The sequence below is a fragment of the Aspergillus bombycis genome (genome assembly GCF_001792695.1).
Source record: "Aspergillus bombycis strain NRRL26010 chromosome Unknown contig00066, whole genome shotgun sequence".
Taxonomy (NCBI): domain Eukaryota; kingdom Fungi; phylum Ascomycota; class Eurotiomycetes; order Eurotiales; family Aspergillaceae; genus Aspergillus; species Aspergillus bombycis.
Genome location: NW_019170068.1, coordinates 130207 through 148770, shown reverse-complemented (window position 1 = coordinate 148770; position 18564 = coordinate 130207). Strand labels below are relative to the sequence as shown.

Sequence of the window (18564 nt, the reverse complement as noted above, 5' to 3'; positions counted from 1 at the left end):
GATAAGGGGTGTCAATGGTGACGACTGACAACCACCAGCGAAACAATTCAAAATGAAACCACAGGCAAAAGCAATACAAGTAATTGTTGGTATTTCGAGAACACCAGGCCAATGAGTCCAACGGTCAACGGAGGTAACGAAAGCACGCGTAAAGACGACCGATCGATTGATGGTCTTCCCAACGTTTTCCTTTTTCATCAAATTTTTATAGAAATTTTGTTTCCTTACCCACAAAGCCAGACGAGTAGGGTATATCTGCACTGCAGAGTTTCCTCTTGTAATTCACCTCTCTCCACGACTATCTACTACCCAGTTGGGTAATACAGTTAAGAGTGGGTTGCGGCTCGAAAGAATGTGAGAACTCCGGAGACGAGACCGACAAACGCGGGCGGAGAAGCAGCCTCGGGAGACGCGATTTCACCACGAGCCCACTTCTCGTTCCTACTGAGTCGAAGTTGGCGCGAAAGTCTTCTTTCCACGGCGCTTCACCGGCTCAACACTGCTGGACGAATTGACAAGGCAGAGTGTAGGCTGCGACGAGAAGCATGATCGACTCGAAGGGAAAGAATTAAAGAAGAAGCAAGAGGGGTGGTCACTGGTGGAGGTCGACCCTCTGTGATCCGGAGAGCGGACAGGGGGGCGGCGCGAGGGGAGATGAAGAGCTCGGCGGGAAGTGAACCAAACCCCAAAAAAGAACGGGTCGCGGGAGAGGATGGACCTCGAAAGGGTGAAATAATTGACACCCAAGGGAGGAGCGATAAAACCAGGGGGGAAAAAATAGGAAGAAAGAAAGAAGGGGACAACAAATAAAAGGAAATGGGAGGAAAAGGTAAACGAAGAAAGGATGATGGTTGGGAGGGAAGGGAAAGAAAGAGTAAGCCCGTGAAAAAGAAAGAGTAAGAGTATGAGTTGGAGCTCTGGATACCCTCTTTTTCGGGGTTTTTTTTTTTTTTTTTTTTTTTTTTTGGCCTTTCCGGACCAGTTACCAGTACTAGCTTAAGGTACCTAGTACTAAAGGTAGTAGTAGTACTGGTACCTGACTTACTTTACTTACAACTAGGAACTAGAACCAAAGTAGACTACGTTGCTTTGCTGGCCGGGGCAAAAAGAAAAAGAAAAGAAGGAAAAAAAAAAATATAAGCCAGTGAGTCGCTCACAGCGGGTCAATGGGTCCAACAACTAACCAACGACTTATATTAACCATGATTATGACATGGTTTGAAAGTCCATATAATTATTAAAGTCATTCCAGTAATTGTGATAAACCGGAAGAGATAATTCTCAATCTCCGGACCTGATATATGGACCAGTATCTTTTAGAATGCCGTTCCTGGAATAGTTGAGTGGATAATGTAGGATAATCCACTTGCTGTTTCTCTGGTTCTCGAGAGTCAAGGTTCCCGAAAGCAAACATGACCTGATCACCTATTATTCTCCAAGACCTGAACGTGTTCTTGTCCCTTGCCTTGATGGGTTGGGAATAATATAGGCGCTAATCCAAAGATATTAATAGCGATTAATACCCGGGGTTTCGTCAATCAACAGTTGCTACTACGTACATCCTGAGGCATCCTAATAACCGTTACCTATCAACAGGTCCAAGATGGGGAACTACTAGTAGTAGGTACCACTATATCCACCCTACTGCATCCACAACGTACGTGCGATTACAGGAATAATATGTAGCTCTCGTACATCACACACACGATTGAGACACATATCACCTCCACCGACAACGATGCTGTTTTTTGTTTCTTTTAAAGAGAACCATAATCTAGATTCCAACTTGTGTTTTCAAATTAGACTGACCAAGGGAAATGAGGGTTGCCAAGTCATCAGGGGTAAAGCGAACCACTGTTTCATCTCCCGGGACGGCAAGTTCACTAGAGCCTCTGGGGCGAGCCGATCGTCATCTTGAAGCGCCAGTGCGAAAATTCCGCCGTTCTTGATTGGTTCTTGAGACGGGGTTACCTGTTCGGAGCCCTCCGTACCCCTGCCACTTCCAACCCAGGGATTTATTATGGTTGGTGTTGATTTGCATGTTTCTTGTGTTTCTCAACTGACTTTGAGTCTCCTGCTATTCTATTTTACCCTAACGAATGACTTACAGCAAATGGTAAGCCCAACCGAGCAGTATCTATGACAACAGACCAACCCCCTTTCCCCCAACCTCCACCCCGGGCTCAACCATGGTAGGGGTGTCACTGACCCAGAGTTCTCTCTGCCCACCAATTGTGCTTGAATGATTGGTTAACTAATCGGAATCTTGATGTTCTCGTGAGCTTAAATTCTATATCCCTTGGTTTATCGATCATATTTTCGATCTATCTTATCATCATTCTTTACGTCCCGCATTCCAGAGCAGATCTCTATTGTCCCGGGTTTAAGGTTCCCTGTCATAATTTAGCATAACCTTTAGCTCGGTGATTGGAACTGACACCAGTAGTGCAGTAATGCATAAGTATTACATATGTTCAACAGTGGGGTATATCATATACAGCACTAGGCTCCCCAGTAAGGACATCCCAGCATTCAAAATAATTCATTCCAATAAAGGAGGTAGATAGTGAGGTACACACGCAAAGCATGTACTCGGAGAGATTCGTCATCAACAGACATCGTACAGTTTTCTGTGGAAACATTGTGTTGTGCTTTTCCATTTCCAAGCCGACTAAATTAATTACAATCCAGGGCAATCTCAGATTAGCCGACCCTTTAACTTTCGCCATCAGGATCGCCCTACGGGCAATGGACAAATTAAAATGCCAATAAACCTGTGGTTACTGAGCGCTCACACAGGACCCTCATATAAGTGGCGGGACCCAATATAAGATATTCAGAGCAGCTCGTAGAATAATGCTACAGCTATACATTGCTATTTAGGAAGATTCATGTTCTATCGTACAAGCTAAAACTATTCTCAGAATTGACCACTGAATTACTTTGCTCATCTTGATATACAAATGTCAGATATTTGAGCCCACCGCATGGGGTTGCACAGCGTTTAAGCCTTATTCATATACATAGTTAAGCGTGTCCAATCGCTTCGACTATCTGCGTGATACTTTATCCCAGTGCATCCAACTTCCCCTAACTGGTGTTCTCCTTTCGTCTTTCGATCGCTTCTTATTCTCCATGGACCTCATCAACCACATATTGCTCACGCTGTCTTCCTTGCACCGTTGGTCACGGGGAGCTCTCGCCTTTGCCAGGTGTTAGTCAAACAAACCACGAGATGATCACAGATCACATGACTGACTATAGGAAAGGACTGTCTTATAGTGACGGCCCCAGCAAAGCCAACTGAAAGGCCGAGGCAAATATGCAAAGTTGTAGAAGGATCAGAGTACGTGGCAGGATTTCACATACCAAGCAGAGCCTACGAATATCCTTGTGATGCTAAATCTTCGGTAAGAGAGCCGCAGGTATTTCATATTGTCTATACACTCACTAATCATAGTAGTGCACTGAATCGGGAATCGATGGCTTTATTAGACTATCTCATGTACCAGGTGGAGCCAAAGGACGAAGTTCGGACTGCTGGACGGGCGGCGGGCGTCGGGAAGGGTTTACACCTGCAACGTTGCCGGAGAAATAGAAGAGGATGAGGATAGATACGACGGTGGTTTTCATGCCGAGACACTTCTGCTTATAGTCAGTTTCAGAGATTCAGATGAATAATACGTTACTCACCTGGTAGAACAAAAAAGCATTTGTTTCTAGGTGGATTATCCATGCCAGATAGCGGGTCACTTTTATCCTTCGGGGGCTAGGAGCATGGATGGTGTTCTAAATATTGCAGTTCTTTGAGGGCACTTCAGAACTCCGCACCATAGCATTATACATGTGGCACTTTCAGTAAATAACCGTTCTTACCATACTTACTACAGAAGCTAAACATATACAAAACTAACTACAAGAGCCGTCCATCTCAGGGGTAGCACGCCTATGCGTTCTGCTTTTTGCCAACACCTTCCAACGGCTTATGATTCTACTCGGGTATTGGCCGAACATTTGGACCACGTAGCAACAGCCCTACTGCGGAGAAGGTTTCTCTTACGTAGCCTAGTATTGGAAGTATCCACCCAGTTAGTAGATAGGCGAGAGTCTGAGATATCTAGAGTAGATATTTGGCTATTGATAGGCGGGAGAGTGGGCCTCGATCAAAGTAACCCACTCTCCACATGGCAGGGCAAAGCGAGGAAGACAGATCCAGGAAACCTTTTGTGCTCAATACTTAAAACGGATAGTTCTTTTCGAATATCTAATATGACTCTTGGGCATAAGGTATCTTCCATAACTGGTATGTACAGGAATTTAAAATTTAGACATTAACTCCGCTGTAACTGATATCAAGCTCCGAGTAACAACAAGATCATGAAAATATGATCACAGGATTTAGCTCCAAATCTTGAAGGAACAAGACAAAAAAAAGAAAATATTAGAAAGCCGAGAGTTATACTAAAATTCTTGCATATCATGCAATATTCAGTTTTTGCCCCTTGACATGCCTATGCCACCGAGCGACGTTGTGTTAGGGGCACCATAGGCGGGCGGCGGTGTAGGGGTCGGGGATGGGCGTCTTGCAACGGCATCACGTCCACCTGATCCTGAGGTTCTATTGCTCCGACCTCCTGCAGCCGGGGGTACATCTCCGCCGTCACCGCTACCGACCACAACTTGCTTTCCGTTGCGCATGCGCCCCACAACCATACCTAGCTACTGACTTGAGGACAGCCTTACGGCTGACCCCCGTGACATCGATGTAGACTAGTCCCACATTCTTCACGCCCCCCGTCAAATCGCTCGCCACAGTGCCGGCCTCAGCTCCGTACCGATGCCCGATCATCGTACTGGCAGCAGCAGAGCCATGGGTTAGTACGGTGCGGGCACTCTGCTCAATACCGTCTGCCAGTGTCGAGAATGCGATCATTGATTTGTTTAGTATGCCCGGCTTGTAGTCGCCATTCACTCCCTTGTCGCCCTTGCGCTTTGCGTCCGGGTTGCGACGGGTTAACGAAGCACCGAGCTCTGCGCAACCTTACCGACCTGGCCAACGGTCTTGGCTGAGAGGCCGGCGGCACCATGGGTGAAATTCCCAACCTTACGAACCCTTGAGTGAGTTGCCTCAGAGAAGGTCATTGGCTTAGGGTTAGGTTTGGTCTTCTTGGTAAAGGTTTCAGCCCCACTAGTCATCATATTGGCAACATATGAAGAGCCAGTCACGATCAGACGAGAGGCCGTAGCAGAAGTTTGAACCAGTGTTGAGTTCTTAAATGCAGGGTGCCGGGCCATCTGCAAGTATTCCTCAGACACGTTACTAACGCTGACTTTGTTGCCTTCACCTTCCGCAGGAAGTTCTACCTCCACCGGCCCTAGCGAAAAGTTAACCATGGATCACGTCTACAGAGAATAAGGCTGACTTACTCTTAGAGCCAGGCTTTACGCCAGGTTTCTCAACCACATCATACCCTTCCATTTCACCAACAACACTGCCATCCTCTTCATCAACGAGCACTATCCGCCCATGAGGGTCCTTCTGATCAGAACTCGTGGGCGAGACATAACCTGCACCTGGCGCAAAATCTGCTGGGTTGTACGGAGCATGCTCTTTCGGTGGGGCTGCACGCTCCAGGAATGCGGTACATTGTGCCAGAATCGTTTCAAAAGTATCCACATCTTCCTGAGATACCTTATCAGGGCCGCTCCCAATGGCCGGAAATTGTATGCGAATGAACGCGCCTGCATCTGGTCCCAAATCCCAGCGGGGTATCAAATAGCTGTTCGGCGGCTGGTGATAGATCTGCGTAGAGGCCGGAAGTGCCAGATCCAACTCTGGAGGGAGATGAAGATGAAGATAGAAATCTTCTTCTGCTGGTGCATCATTAGAGCTCTGAGGTGTAGATGCACTTGTCGGAACCATTAAAAGGGAAAGGGTTTGAGGCCCCGATGGGGTGAGCTCGGATTCCTCGCCATTTTGGATATGGAAAGCAGTTATGTTGTTGACGCTGTAGAGAAGGCGAGGGTCATGAGCGGTACCCGACATGATATCGATAGAGTCTGAGATAAAGTTGACGGTACCCCTGTTTATTACCCAAAGCGGGGATCTGTTGATACTGCGGGGAAGATGGAACAATCGCGAAGTGTAAAAAAGACGGAATCAAGACGGAATCTCTGTGTGATTGTCTCTAAACAAGAAGTCACTGGCGGTGATGCAGTTGTAAAAGAGACTGTAAAAAGGTATTCAGTCTCCGAGAAGGACAGAGACAGTAATATATCTCTGTCAAGAGAAGTCTTGGACTTCTTGGAGGGGCGCCGCCATAGCCAATGACGTTGTCAAAGTGACACTGTACTCTGGATTAGATAAGCATTGGGTCACCCCTTTCGCCCCTTTTGGATCTCAACATTGCTGCGCCACAGGGTCATGAAAAATGCACCGCCATAGTTTCGATCGTCTCCTCGCCATGAGTGGCTTCACCGGCAATTTGCATGTGAATATTTCGTCTCTGCTGGGACATTCCTGAATATTCTGCATCTGTTGTTCGCTGGATCTTACTCTTGTTGGTCGGGGAATCTTCCGCAAACCAGAGACGCGATCTTTCCCAACAGCACCACTTAATTACTAGGCAGTGCTATTTCAGTCACAAGCTCCAATTTTCTAGTATTAGTGGCGCTTAACATCAGCCCTCGAGACACAGATATCTTGGCATCGAATAGTGTCTTTTATCCTGTCTGACCTCCACCTAGAAGCTCCCGAGGCGTACAAATTGTTTGATATTGCTCCCAAAGCGCCCTACCTAGCGCTTCTGGGCGATATCGACAATGTCAAGGACAATGGTTTGTTTATCTTTCTTGAAGCTCAGCTTCAAAAGTTTCAGATCATCTTTTTCCTCTTAGGAAACCACGAGTCTTACCATTCTAATTGGACGACTGCAAGGGAAAAAAATGCAGATATTTTCTAACACCATTAATCAGAAACGAACACAAGAGGGTCAGCAACTGGGGGAGTTTGTGTTCATGGATCAGGCACGCTACGATATCTCCCCTCATATTACCGTTCTGGGCGGTATACTATACTCCAGAGTCCTCGAGAGCCAAGAAATTCATGTTAGCTTTGGCCTTAACGATTTTTATCACATTGAGAATTGGACTATTGAGGCCCATTGCGCCGCGCATGAGGCTGACCGAACATAGCTTAACAATCAGGTTTCTCATATTGTGAAGTCGGAACCCCGTCGCAAGATAGTGAGTGATATTTAGTCATCATAGTCCAACCCTTGCGGCAGCGGCTGTTGACCCTGTGCATGCCAACAGCCCTTTGTCTTCAGGGTTCGCAACGGACATCGCAGAAGAACCATGCTGGAAGAATGCTCGAGTGTGTCTCTCGGCATTTGGACATACGCACTACAATTGCGATTTTATAGACGACAAGACTGGGAAACGACTCGTGGCGAATCAGAGGGGGTACTACTTCGCTCAGCCGAAGGCGTTTGATCCTGATAAAGTGGCCAGTGTCCAATAAATGGGGTAGATCATGACACGAAGCTAGATTATCGGAAGATCATCTTTATTCCGTAGTAAAGCGAAATTGATAATGTACTGCGTAGAGGAAATCCTGGTCCCGCGGGCCTTTGAAAATAAGGCCGCGGGCAACCCATGGGGAAGCAAGCTTTACATGCTGGAACTACTACTACTCAACAGCCGCGGTTAACCGAGGCTCATCTGCGGCGCCCTCGTGATTCCGCTCCAGCACCTTCTTTTTCCCCAGCTCACTACTTCTCTCTTTTCTATTCCCCCTCTCTTCTGTGCAGTCAAGCATTTGATTCCGTGCCTTTAGCTAGTCTAACTTACCTATTTCAGTCCCCTGCGATGGCGTCCATTACCCGCGCGTTGCGGCCTCTGTGCCGCACTACTCCCTCCTTCCGCATGGCCGCAAGACGGCCATTGCCCTCTCATTTAGCTCGGAGGTGTGTTTCTCCAGTGGTTCGCTCACTACCGTTTTGCCAAATGGCGTGGACTCCAATAATTAATGTGCATGTACTCATCACTGACAACCGTTGAATGAACAGTACCCATGCATTCTCTACCACATCCCGCCGGCGGGATGTCGACTTGTCCAGTCTGACACCAACCCCGATCACCCTTCTTTCCGAAACAGAGTCGATGATGGCCGACACAGTGTCAAAGTTCGCTCAGGAGCAGATTGGACCTAAAGTCCGAGACATGGATGAGGCGGAAGCCATGGACCCCGCCATTGTCGAGCAGCTGTTCGAGCAAGGGTTGATGAGTATTGAGGTCCCCGAGGAATACGGTGGAGCCGGCATGAACTTCACATCCGCTATCGTGGCGATTGAGGAACTGGCAAGGATTGACCCTAGCGTCAGTGTCATGGTCGATGTTCATAACACACTCGTGAACACGGCCATCCTGAAATACGGTGATGCCCAGGCGAGACGGACGTGGTTGCCCAAGCTAGCTACGGGCACTGTGGGGTCATTCTGTCTCTCTGAGCCTGCGTCTGGATCGGACGCGTTCGCTCTGCAGACCAAGGCCGAGAAGCTTTCCGATGGATATAAGCTGAATGGTTCGAAGATGTGGATCACCAACGCCATGGAGTCTGGTGTATTCATTGTCTTCGCCAATCTTGACCCGAGCCAAGGGTACAAGGGTATTACCGCCTTTATTGTCGAGAAGGACACACCCGGATTCTCTATTGCCAAGAAGGAGAAGAAGCTGGGCATCCGCGCCAGCAGCACCTGCGTGCTCAACTTCGACGACGTGGTGATTCCCAAGAGCAACCTCCTCGGTGAAGAAGGACAGGGCTACAAGTATGCCATCAGCGTTCTTAATGAGGGCCGCATTGGTATTGCTGCTCAGATGACTGGTTTGGCGCTGGGTGCCTGGGAGAACGCTGCTCGGTAAGGACATCCTAGACGTATTTTTGACATCATGCCAAGGAATCTTAACTAACTATTGATGACAGCTATGTCTGGAATGACCGCCGCCAGTTTGGCCAGCTCATTGGAACCTTCCAAGGCATGCAGCATCAGTTGGCACAGGCCTACACCGAAATTGCTGCGGCACGTGCTCTAGTCTATAATGCCGCACGCAAGAAGGAAGCAGGTCAAGATTTCGTCCAGGACGCCGCGATGGCCAAGCTCTATGCCTCCCAGGTTGCCGGCCGCGTATCCGGCTCTGCAGTTGAATGGATGGGCGGAATGGGCTTTGTGCGTGAGGGTATCGCAGAGAAGATGTTCCGTGATAGCAAGATCGGCGCTATCTACGAAGGAACCAGCAATATCCAGCTGCAGACCATCGCGAAACTTCTGCAGAAGCAGTATACTAACTAGAACTCACTAAATATGAAGCTTTACTATTCTATTGGTGTTGCTAGATACCTGGCGTGCGTTTTTGAGGGATGTAGTCACTTGATGACCGCAAGATCCATGGTACGCTCCTGCTGATATTAGAGTTATGAACAATTTGTATGATAAACTAGCATTTGGTTTTGAAAAACGCGTTAAACATTCTATTTATAAACAGACTTTTTCAGTAGAGTGATGTGATAGGTTTAATCTGATAAATCGAATCCCCCTTCGATAAGGCCGGACATGATACTGTCCCTTACATTAAATTCGGCCTTGGGTGGGGTGCAAGGCGTAAGCACCGGGACATATGCCGAAGGAATATACGGAGTACTGAATAATTCAGTTCCTCGTTGCAGATCTCATACCGCAGAGAGGCTCAGGAAACCTAGTACGTATTCGCGGTATCGTGAATGCCCAAAAGCCCTTCACTGCAACACAGAACATATTCATTTCAAAACTTCGTAACGTATATGGCTTGGTAGTTATCATCATTAATCATTTTCGTCAGGCGGGCGACTGATCGGTTTCTATGTATTACACTCCAAGCTATCACTATTATAATAGGAAAAGGTAGCCCCCTATAGGGTGGAATGTTAAGCTGGGATGAACCCATAGCGATAATAAGCAAAGTACCGTCCAAGGGGCCTTGCTTTGGGGCCGATAGTAGAAAAAGAATTCTTTACCATGGCAAAGGGTGAGTAAGACCGGCGTACGCATTGATGTCCCATGGACGAATTGGGTTGGTATAGATGGTCGAATATTTGCTTCGTGCCTGTATTGCACGGATATTCCCATCGCGTAGTGGACACCGGTATTGAATTTGTGCATCGACATTTAGGCCACAATGAAGAAATGCCACCTTTAATGACCACTTGCCAGCGGAATCACTGTCGACGAGTCCAGTCATAACTGTAATCGTTTCTTGGGGGCTGTTCCGGGACTTGTTGATACTGTTGCGCGGCGTGAATAACTGGGTACCCACGAAGTTCCCGTTCTGACGGTATAGTTGGCACAGACATAGAGCGTTGACTTGTCGCACATTGTACGTGTTGGGGGTTGTGCGGATGCTCCCCTCGGCGCACTTGGTTGGGAACCCCTCCTGGGTACAAGTGTGAATATGAGTGGAAACTGGACTCAGCAGGATGGCCGCTGGGGGTATTGAAGCTAGCTTGGGGTGCTGCAACAGGCATCGGGTTCGACGTTTGTAACTGGCCTTCGAATATAAAAGGTTCTACCCTGTTCGAGTAATCTGCGTCCGACGATTCACAGATAGATGGTGACCCTGTGGAGCCGTACTGTTGCCAGTCAGGCACAACGGAGACTTGACTGGATGCTGAAAGAGCCGATGGGGTTCTGGAAACTGGATTTACACTCAAGGGCTCTGGGAATTGAGAAGGAAGTACTGGCCCGGAAGGGGTATTGTATGAGCCCTCGGCTGCTTCAGAAACAGTCAGTCATGGTCGCAATGCAACCGTGTCACATAACAAGCGGTAGGGACGATGTCACACACCTGGGCTTGAATAGGCTTGTCCACTTCTTGCCAAGGCTAGTTGTTGTTTTAAAGCCCTGATCTCGTTTTCTAAAGCAGTATTTCTTCGGACGACATGATCATATTGTTCCCCTTTTGATTTTAGTTCCGCTACTTGGTGCTCCAGACGTTCGATGTGCTCCTTTGTCCGCTGACGAATAGTCCTTTGGGCCTCCCGATCGTTGGCGCGCTTCCTTTCGAGCTGTTCTGCCGAGAGAGACGTCACCTTTCGCGTCCCAGCACGGGACTCTCGTTTTTTAGGCTGAGGGTCTGGGTTGGAAGCCATCATGTGCTTGCTATAGTAACCGACCGAGTGTCCGAGGGAGGGGGGCAGCGCGTCCTTGAGGGGTGACAAGCATAAACATCGAAGAGATGAATGTGATACATCCCAGTTTCTAGGGCGGGCTACAGGGATCGTATCATCCAGGACCTCAGGATGCGACTGGTTGTGCCATGTGCGTGGATCGCACTAAAATATGGTGTGCATGCCCAAGCGAACGAGGGAGGAACCACTTGATAGAAAGCGGGTGGATAGAGGAAAGTTGTATCCTCCGCTTTGTGACGGCCACGAAAAAAAGGCTCGTTCTTGCGGGGAGGTGAGCCCGCAAAGCCTCATCTGGCCGGGTACTTTTGGAACTAGGCACATTGTGGCCCTAAAATACCTAGTAGCTTGGGTCTCCAGATTGTCGCTAAGAGTAAGGGTCGATTCCCGAGCAGATGAGCTCCCAACAATAAAACCCCCCTGTCCAACAACGGTCCCTCTGCCGTGAAGAACGCCAATGGGCGTGCGCAGAGGACAGAAAACCCTGTGAGAGGGGGCGTCGATTACGACGGGCGTAGCGCCTTTCCTCCAACAAGTTATTACTATGGGTCTGGCGCGATGCTATGTGCATTTTCCGGCCCTCCCGACCTACAAGTTCTGTTCTAATTTGCAATTAGCAATCCCCCGGCACCCTTACCTACTACCCTAGCTAATAGACGGGGTTGCTTGACGCTGGAGTTTTTCTGATAGGCCGGAGCCCGTCATGCATAATGATACTGCGCCGCGCTACCCATGTATCGAACTGGGCTGGCTGGCGCTGCCTCTAGACAGGACCTCGGGCTTCTTGAAATTTTATCGAGCCGCTGGCCGTACAGACAGAATCTATCAACAGGTGGACCCTAGGAACCCCAGGCCACATGGTGAGACTGGCTAAATCCCCTAAGAAAATCCAGAGCCACGGAAAACTTCGATACTGTTTCGAACGATGAATTTTATCGGCATTTGAAACATTCGAAACCGTAAATGACGGTTCAGTTCTTGCCACTTTTGCGAAAAGAGGAAGGAGTCTGCCATAATTTGGGCGTAAGGGTTTCCCACACTGGAGCCCACTTGCCCACGAGGTGTGGAATGCATCCGAAACGATCATCAGCCCTTTATTTGAAAAGAGCGAGTGATTCCTGGGATCTGCCGGTCTTGGCGATTGCCAGATGAACGAGAAGCTCTTTGGTCAATAAGATTCAACGAATCGTACGTCATCCATCTTAGCGCCACGAGCCGGATCACTTTTCTATGCCCAACATGGAAGGCCGTATCCAAACTTGAGCGTGGGTGTAGCCCTCTCGGATCTTGGACGGAGCCTTTGAAACCATGGGTGGTGCTGACCACGAGGCAGGTAGATCGACTCCACTTGCGAATGGGCTCGTTCAAGTCTAACTACGATTCGTTGGGCCGAAGCGGAAAAGATTCGGAGGGTCCATAAAGGTTGCCCAGCTTATCGAGAAGCAGCAGATGTTTGTTGGACCAACAAGATCGCGAGACTTAAGTTAATAAAAATTCGCCCTTAGTACTGGGGAGAATGACCAAGGGAGGGGGGGAAACGAAGGGGGTGGTCAGGAAAAAAAAGAAAAAGAAAAAGAAAAAGAAATCCCTATTTCTCTTTTTGGATGCGGCGCAGTCAACAAGCCTAGTCGATGCATGACGCACCCACAAGTTTCCCTACGACGGTTAGTAGTCTAGAATTCATAATCGATGGAGTACATTAAGAGATCCCACCTATTTCTCTTTTCCTTTTCACTTTCCCTTTTTTTTTAGAGAGCCCCCCCTTTTCCCCCCATCATCTCCTTTCGGTTATTTGAAATGTCCGAATCATTATCCCCGAGATCAGTTTTTGAAATCTCCTTTACGAAGTATATGTCACATATGACGTAGAACAGCGAGGTATCAGGAATAACATCGTTGTGTTCCCTGATACTATCGACAGAGCCGAGAATACCCCAGAGTGCGCAAGTGATGTTGGTCTAAACAATAGCATGCAGTGGATGTCGTACTAATGCCGTGTGTGGTGGGCCCCTCTCATTGCTGCACAACATTTCAGAATAGCCTAACAGCATCCGCGCTTTTTTGTTGGCGAAAGTGGTCGTTTACATTCCTGGAAATCGACGATGATCGACTCCGCGGAGTCCGGAATCGATAGATGGTTTGTGTGAATGACAGACATGAATATTGTGAGAAGACTCCCTGTTTCAAATATAAGCTGGCCTTTAATCTCATGGTTTATTAATGTTAGTCACTATTTCTGGCCATCAGAAAGCAAGGGTAGCGTCGCTCCCGTACCAATCATGGACCGTCCTCCGCGCAACTGGTTCATGGTAAGTTGGTCCTGGGACATAGGCTCCAAGCCTAGTCTTGAACTAGAGAATCTTTCTCCATTCAAAGGTTGACACTATCCATGGTCAAAGGCCTATGAGACTCTTGCCCAGTCTCGGATCTTAGAATCCCGTGTCTCTTACATAGAGACAGTGTGTAGCCAGCAATATGTCCCACAGTATGCGACTTGGAAGATCAAGGATAAATAAAATAAAATAAAAATAACCCCGACGTTGGACACGAGTCATGGCTTGATGCTAAAAGGAAAGTTAAGTACGAGAGGGGTCTTTTAAGTTAGTTAGTCTCCTTCCGCTTCACCCCTTGGCCTGTTTTACCGATCCTTTCGATGCCATCAAATGCCGTTGACAAGATATACTTCGCTGTGACGTTGTCCAGAAAAGAATTAACTGAGCAACGTGGCCATTGTTTCAAGAGGACGACGCCAGCGAGTCAATCTAGCTATGTCTATTGCCAACGTTTGAGAGGCTCACTTGTTCAAGGAGAACAATTGGGGAATTGCGTGGAAGATGGCAGAAGATAATTGATCGAAACAGTTGCTATGGAGGAAAGCAGCTAGTGTAATTATATTACCATACACCGTAATAATGAACAGCCCCGCATTCCTATTCATTGTTACCTGTGTACCGTACAGTAATGTACAAGTATATGCTGTTCGATGCACGCCGATTGCAAGCTGTCATCATCTAATATCCGATAGCTTCTCGCTTGGTATGGGTCGACGAAGAAACTATACCCAATTCTCCAGTACTGAATTGAATTGAGGGGTCACTAGAAGGAAGCTTTAACGCATATTTAGCAGTTGAGGCATCAACATGGATTCAAGTTATAAAGCTCGAAAAGAGGCGTTTGTGTCGAATCTCACAGGTGGAAGCATCCTGGAGATCAACGCCGTCACCCTCGTTGCTCCTGTAAGTGGTGCTCTTGACTTCGCTCTACAGCTACGCTTTGGCTAACACAATTAACCAACCAGGCCTCAGTTCTTCTCTGGTCGGTACTCCAGTCTCGTCTTTCCTTCTTCGATCCCTATAGTGCGCCGGCATTAGTCACCGACTTCTTCCTGAACGTGTTGTCCATTCTCTTTGCAACTACACTCTATTCATCTGCGCCATGGTCCCTAAATATCCTCCTAGCCCTTCCAGCTCTTATACTACTACTCACTTCGACGCCTTCCCGCACGCTACAGAAAGCCAAACCTCCGCGCTCATCAGCCGCAGCTAAGAAGAATGCCCCGAAGCATGCATCTGACTCCCCCGAACCATTACCTGTTCACCCGTTTCTCACGACATATCGCGCCGCTATGATGGTCATCACTTGCGTTGCTATCTTAGCAGTTGACTTTCGTATTTTCCCTCGGCGGTTCGCGAAGGCTGAGAACTGGGGCACATCGCTCATGGATCTTGGGGTTGGGTCGTTTGTATTTTCTGGCGGAGTGGTCTCTGCTCGCTCGATTCTTAAAGGTCGGAACAGTCGCTCGAAGAAGATTGCCCTGTGGCAGAGGTTGACAGCCTCCACACGACACTCAGTCCCTTTGCTCGTCCTTGGATTGATCCGATTATATAGCGTCAAAGGTCTCGACTATGCGGAACATGTAACGGAGTACGGAGTGCACTGGAACTTCTTCTTTACGTTGGGCCTCCTACCCCCATTTGTGGAGATCTTCGACGCCCTAGCTACAATCATTCCATCCTACGAGATCCTGTCTCTGGGTATTGCGGTCCTGTATCAGGTAGCCCTGGAATCGACAGATCTTAAGAGTTACATTTTTGTCTCTCCGCGTGGGCCAGGCCTGCTTTCTAAAAACCGGGAAGGTGTTTTCTCCTTTCTGGGATACCTTGCGATCTTCCTTGCTGGACGTGCGATTGGCGTCAGAATCATCCCGCGCGGAACGTCGCCGTCAAGGTCACCCCAACAAGCCAGAAAGAATGTGCTTATTAGCCTGGGACTGCAAACTCTGGTTTGGACAACGCTTTTCGCGTTTAATTCCACACATGCGATGGGTTTGGGGGCCGGAATCCCAGTTTCGCGCCGTCTAGCTAACATGCCTTATGTGCTCTGGGTGTCTGCCTTCAACAATGCTCAACTGTTCCTTTTCTGTCTCCTCGAGAGTACTTTCTTTCCCCCCACCCACCGGGAAACTGGGAAGGACGGTGAACTTGAACGGACATCATTTGCGACAAGCCGCATCATGGCAGCCTTCAACAAGAATGGGCTGGCACTGTTTCTCGTAGCAAATCTCCTCACAGGAGCTGTTAATCTGAGCGTCCCCACACTCGACGTCACCACTGCGCATGCCACGGCAGTCTTGATCGCATATGTGGTCATCATAACCGGCATCGCACTAGCACTGGACAAAGCTAACATCAAGCTCAGCCTGTGAAAACATAGAATTGTCTATATAATAATTGTGTAAAATAATAATGGACATATGTACATTACGAACTTTAAACTATAAATAAAATCAATGGAGCCGATCAGTGATCTTTGATGACACTGTGGCTTGGCGCTGGACCACATGCTGAACCGCGGTCCATTGATTGATTTATCAACAAAATGATTTAAACTCATCACTACTACATTTCCTCACACTCTGCTCTGCTCTTGGGTCGAGAGATCGCCCACGCCTCACAATGAGTTCCCAACCGCAGTTCATCCACTATCCCGAGGTCCGCGAAGGACCGTCCGTACCCTACAAGAATGAAGACCAATCGATCCCCGTCTTTCGTGGACTCCCTCTAGCTATCGGAGCTACACTGTAAGCTTCATATCAACCAAGCATTTCTCCCAACTTTAAAGAAAGGAAGAAGGAAGAAAAAAGTACATGGATCACGAAAATAAAATTTCAACTAATAATCCACCCCAATCAGCATTCACAACGTGAGCTTCATCCAAAGCTACTTCTGGCGCAATGCCGGTTTCGATATAATCCACGATATTCCCCATTTGAAGCAGTACGCCGCCCGCTACGATCCTACCGTTATACCTGTCCTCGAGAATAAGCCCGACATTTCCTCATCCCCGGCTGAACTTACTATCCCCACTCGGAGGAGAAACGGGTCTTCGGGTTACTATACCTCTGCCGATTACTGTGCGCTGTATAAATCTGGCGAATTGACCCCCCTCGCCGTGGCCGAAACATTGATGCCCCTAGTCCGTCGGGATGTGAAACCTCCCGGTAAGCACTCCGTTGCATTCCTAGAATCGCAGGTTGAGCGGGTTCGCGCTGCGGCGGAGGCATCGACAAAGAGATACAAGGATGGGAAGGCGCTGGGTCCGCTGGACGGAGTACCGGTTGTCGTGAAAGATGAAGTGCATATTGAAGGATATCGACGGACCCTGGGAAGTAAATTGGATTTCACAGGCGAGTTTACGGGGACGTCATGGTGTGTGAAGAAATGGGAAGAGGCCGGCGCAATCATTGTTGGAAAGACAACCATGCACGAGCTGGGTCTGGGTAAGCCGTGTCTACAATATTGCTTCCCATGTAAAAAGGCAGCATAGCTAACCCAGGCAACACAGATACCAACAACAACAACCCGAATCACGGAACACCCCGCAACCCCCATAACCACAACTACTACTGCGGCGGCTCATCCGGCGGGTCTGGGTACGCTGTTGGCGCAGGCCTGGTGCCCATCGCCCTGGGCGCAGACGGCGGGGGCTCAATCAGGATCCCGTCGTCCTTCTGTGGAATCTGGGGCCTGAAACCATCACATGGCCGCATTAGCGCCACGCCAACGGTATCCCTCGCGCAAACGGTCGGCGTCTACGGCCCCATGGCAGCCAGCATTGACGATCTGGCCCTCGCATACCGCATCATGGCAGCACCAGCACCCGCAGAGCAAGACCCACCATCCGCATCTTTCCCCGACCCCCTCACTAGCCTGCAAGCCCAGTCGTCCAAACCGCGCACCAAAGCCATCGGCATCGTCAGCGACTGGATCGACCGCGCCGAGCCTTCTGTCCGTGCCGTCTTTGACCGAGCCCTCGATTTCTACCGCAAACAAGGCTATGATGTCATCGACATCACAATCCCTTACCTCCCGGAAGGCCAGCGCGCCCACGTCCTCACCATCATGACGGAAATCGCCTCGGGCCTCACCCCTGACCAGATCGGCAAGCTATCGGCCCCCAACAAGGTCCTCGTCTCTATGGGCATGTGGCAGATTTCCGGTCAGGATTTCCTCGCCTCCCAGCGCCTCCGCAACATCATCATGTGTCATCTCGCCTATTTGTTTAGGAAGCACCCGGGCCTCCTCATCCTCACCCCCAGTACGCCCATCCCCGGCTGGAAGATCAACGGCGAGGCCGACCTCTCGCGCGGCTTGTCGGATGGGAAGTCCTCCGTACGCAATATGGAGTATGTGTGGTTGGCTAATTTCACCGGTTGTCCGGCTATCAACTGTCCTGCGGGTTATGTGCAGGATACTCGTGTGCCTGTTGGTTTGATGGCTATGGGTGAATGGGGTACCGAGGAGGATCTTATTGCTTTCGCTAGAGACGGTGAAGCCATTTTGGACCTCCCTGAGAATCAATTGGCTATTAAAGAGCAGGTGGATGAGCAGTCGACGGGTCTAAGGATCCCTTACGGTGAAGGGTCTCTGTGGGAAGACGTGATTGCTTCGGCGAGAAAGTAAACCGTAGGTAGAATTCTCAGATGCTTATAGTTTGTCTTGTCCTATAGTTAGCACCATAGTTGGTTGTTATAATGAATATGTCTAAGATGCCTAGCCGATGGCATTGCTTGCTTGCTCGACGGAGAGTGTTGGTACCGCCATCAAAGTTTTGGTATCATTGTGCTCGCTGTTCAGCTGTGAAAAGAATATTTGGTAGCATACATGGATAAGGCATCGAGGAAAGCAAAGTAAATGTATGTACATCATTGAAGATACATAAGTTTGCAACGCTGAAACTAGAAAGACGGGCTCAGCCCTGTAACCAAAGAATAATGGGCGCGACGCCAAGATCGTAGAACGACCCAGTATCCGCTTAGAGTGAGCCTCCTGATATAAGGGGAAAGA

At 48.8% G+C, this 18564-nt stretch overlaps 5 protein-coding genes across 5 annotated transcripts; 3 read left to right on the top strand and 2 right to left on the bottom strand.

The window, feature by feature from the left end:
• Positions 1-4488: 4488 nt before the first annotated feature.
• ABOM_008819 (senescence-associated domain-containing protein) lies at positions 4489-6046 on the bottom strand (the record flags this gene model as incomplete). Its single annotated transcript, XM_022535948.1, has 4 exons — positions 4489-4666; positions 4728-4990; positions 5050-5375; positions 5428-6046. The coding sequence occupies 4 exons, from the start codon at positions 6044-6046 to the stop codon at positions 4489-4491; spliced, it is 1386 nt and encodes a 461-aa protein (XP_022387413.1).
• Positions 6047-7869: 1823 nt separating this feature from the next.
• Positions 7870-9350, top strand: ABOM_008818 (acyl-CoA dehydrogenase; the record flags this gene model as incomplete). Its single annotated transcript, XM_022535947.1, has 3 exons — positions 7870-7967; positions 8070-8918; positions 8984-9350. The coding sequence occupies 3 exons, from the start codon at positions 7870-7872 to the stop codon at positions 9348-9350; spliced, it is 1314 nt and encodes a 437-aa protein (XP_022387430.1).
• Positions 9351-10047: 697 nt separating this feature from the next.
• On the bottom strand, positions 10048-11182 carry ABOM_008817 (uncharacterized protein; the record flags this gene model as incomplete). Its single annotated transcript, XM_022535946.1, has 3 exons — positions 10048-10362; positions 10415-10803; positions 10879-11182. 3 exons carry the CDS (start codon positions 11180-11182, stop codon positions 10048-10050), a joined length of 1008 nt encoding a protein of 335 aa, XP_022387397.1.
• A 3176-nt stretch (positions 11183-14358) lies between these two features.
• gwt1 (putative GPI anchor biosynthesis protein Gwt1) lies at positions 14359-15923 on the top strand (the record flags this gene model as incomplete). Its single annotated transcript, XM_022535945.1, has 2 exons — positions 14359-14454; positions 14517-15923. 2 exons carry the CDS (start codon positions 14359-14361, stop codon positions 15921-15923), a joined length of 1503 nt encoding a protein of 500 aa, XP_022387432.1.
• A 250-nt stretch (positions 15924-16173) lies between these two features.
• ABOM_008815 (amidase) lies at positions 16174-18180 on the top strand (the record flags this gene model as incomplete). The annotated part of the gene is made up of 3 exons (XM_022535944.1): positions 16174-16298; positions 16411-16997; positions 17063-18180. 3 exons carry the CDS (start codon positions 16174-16176, stop codon positions 18178-18180), a joined length of 1830 nt encoding a protein of 609 aa, XP_022387396.1.
• Positions 18181-18564: the final 384 nt, after the last annotated feature.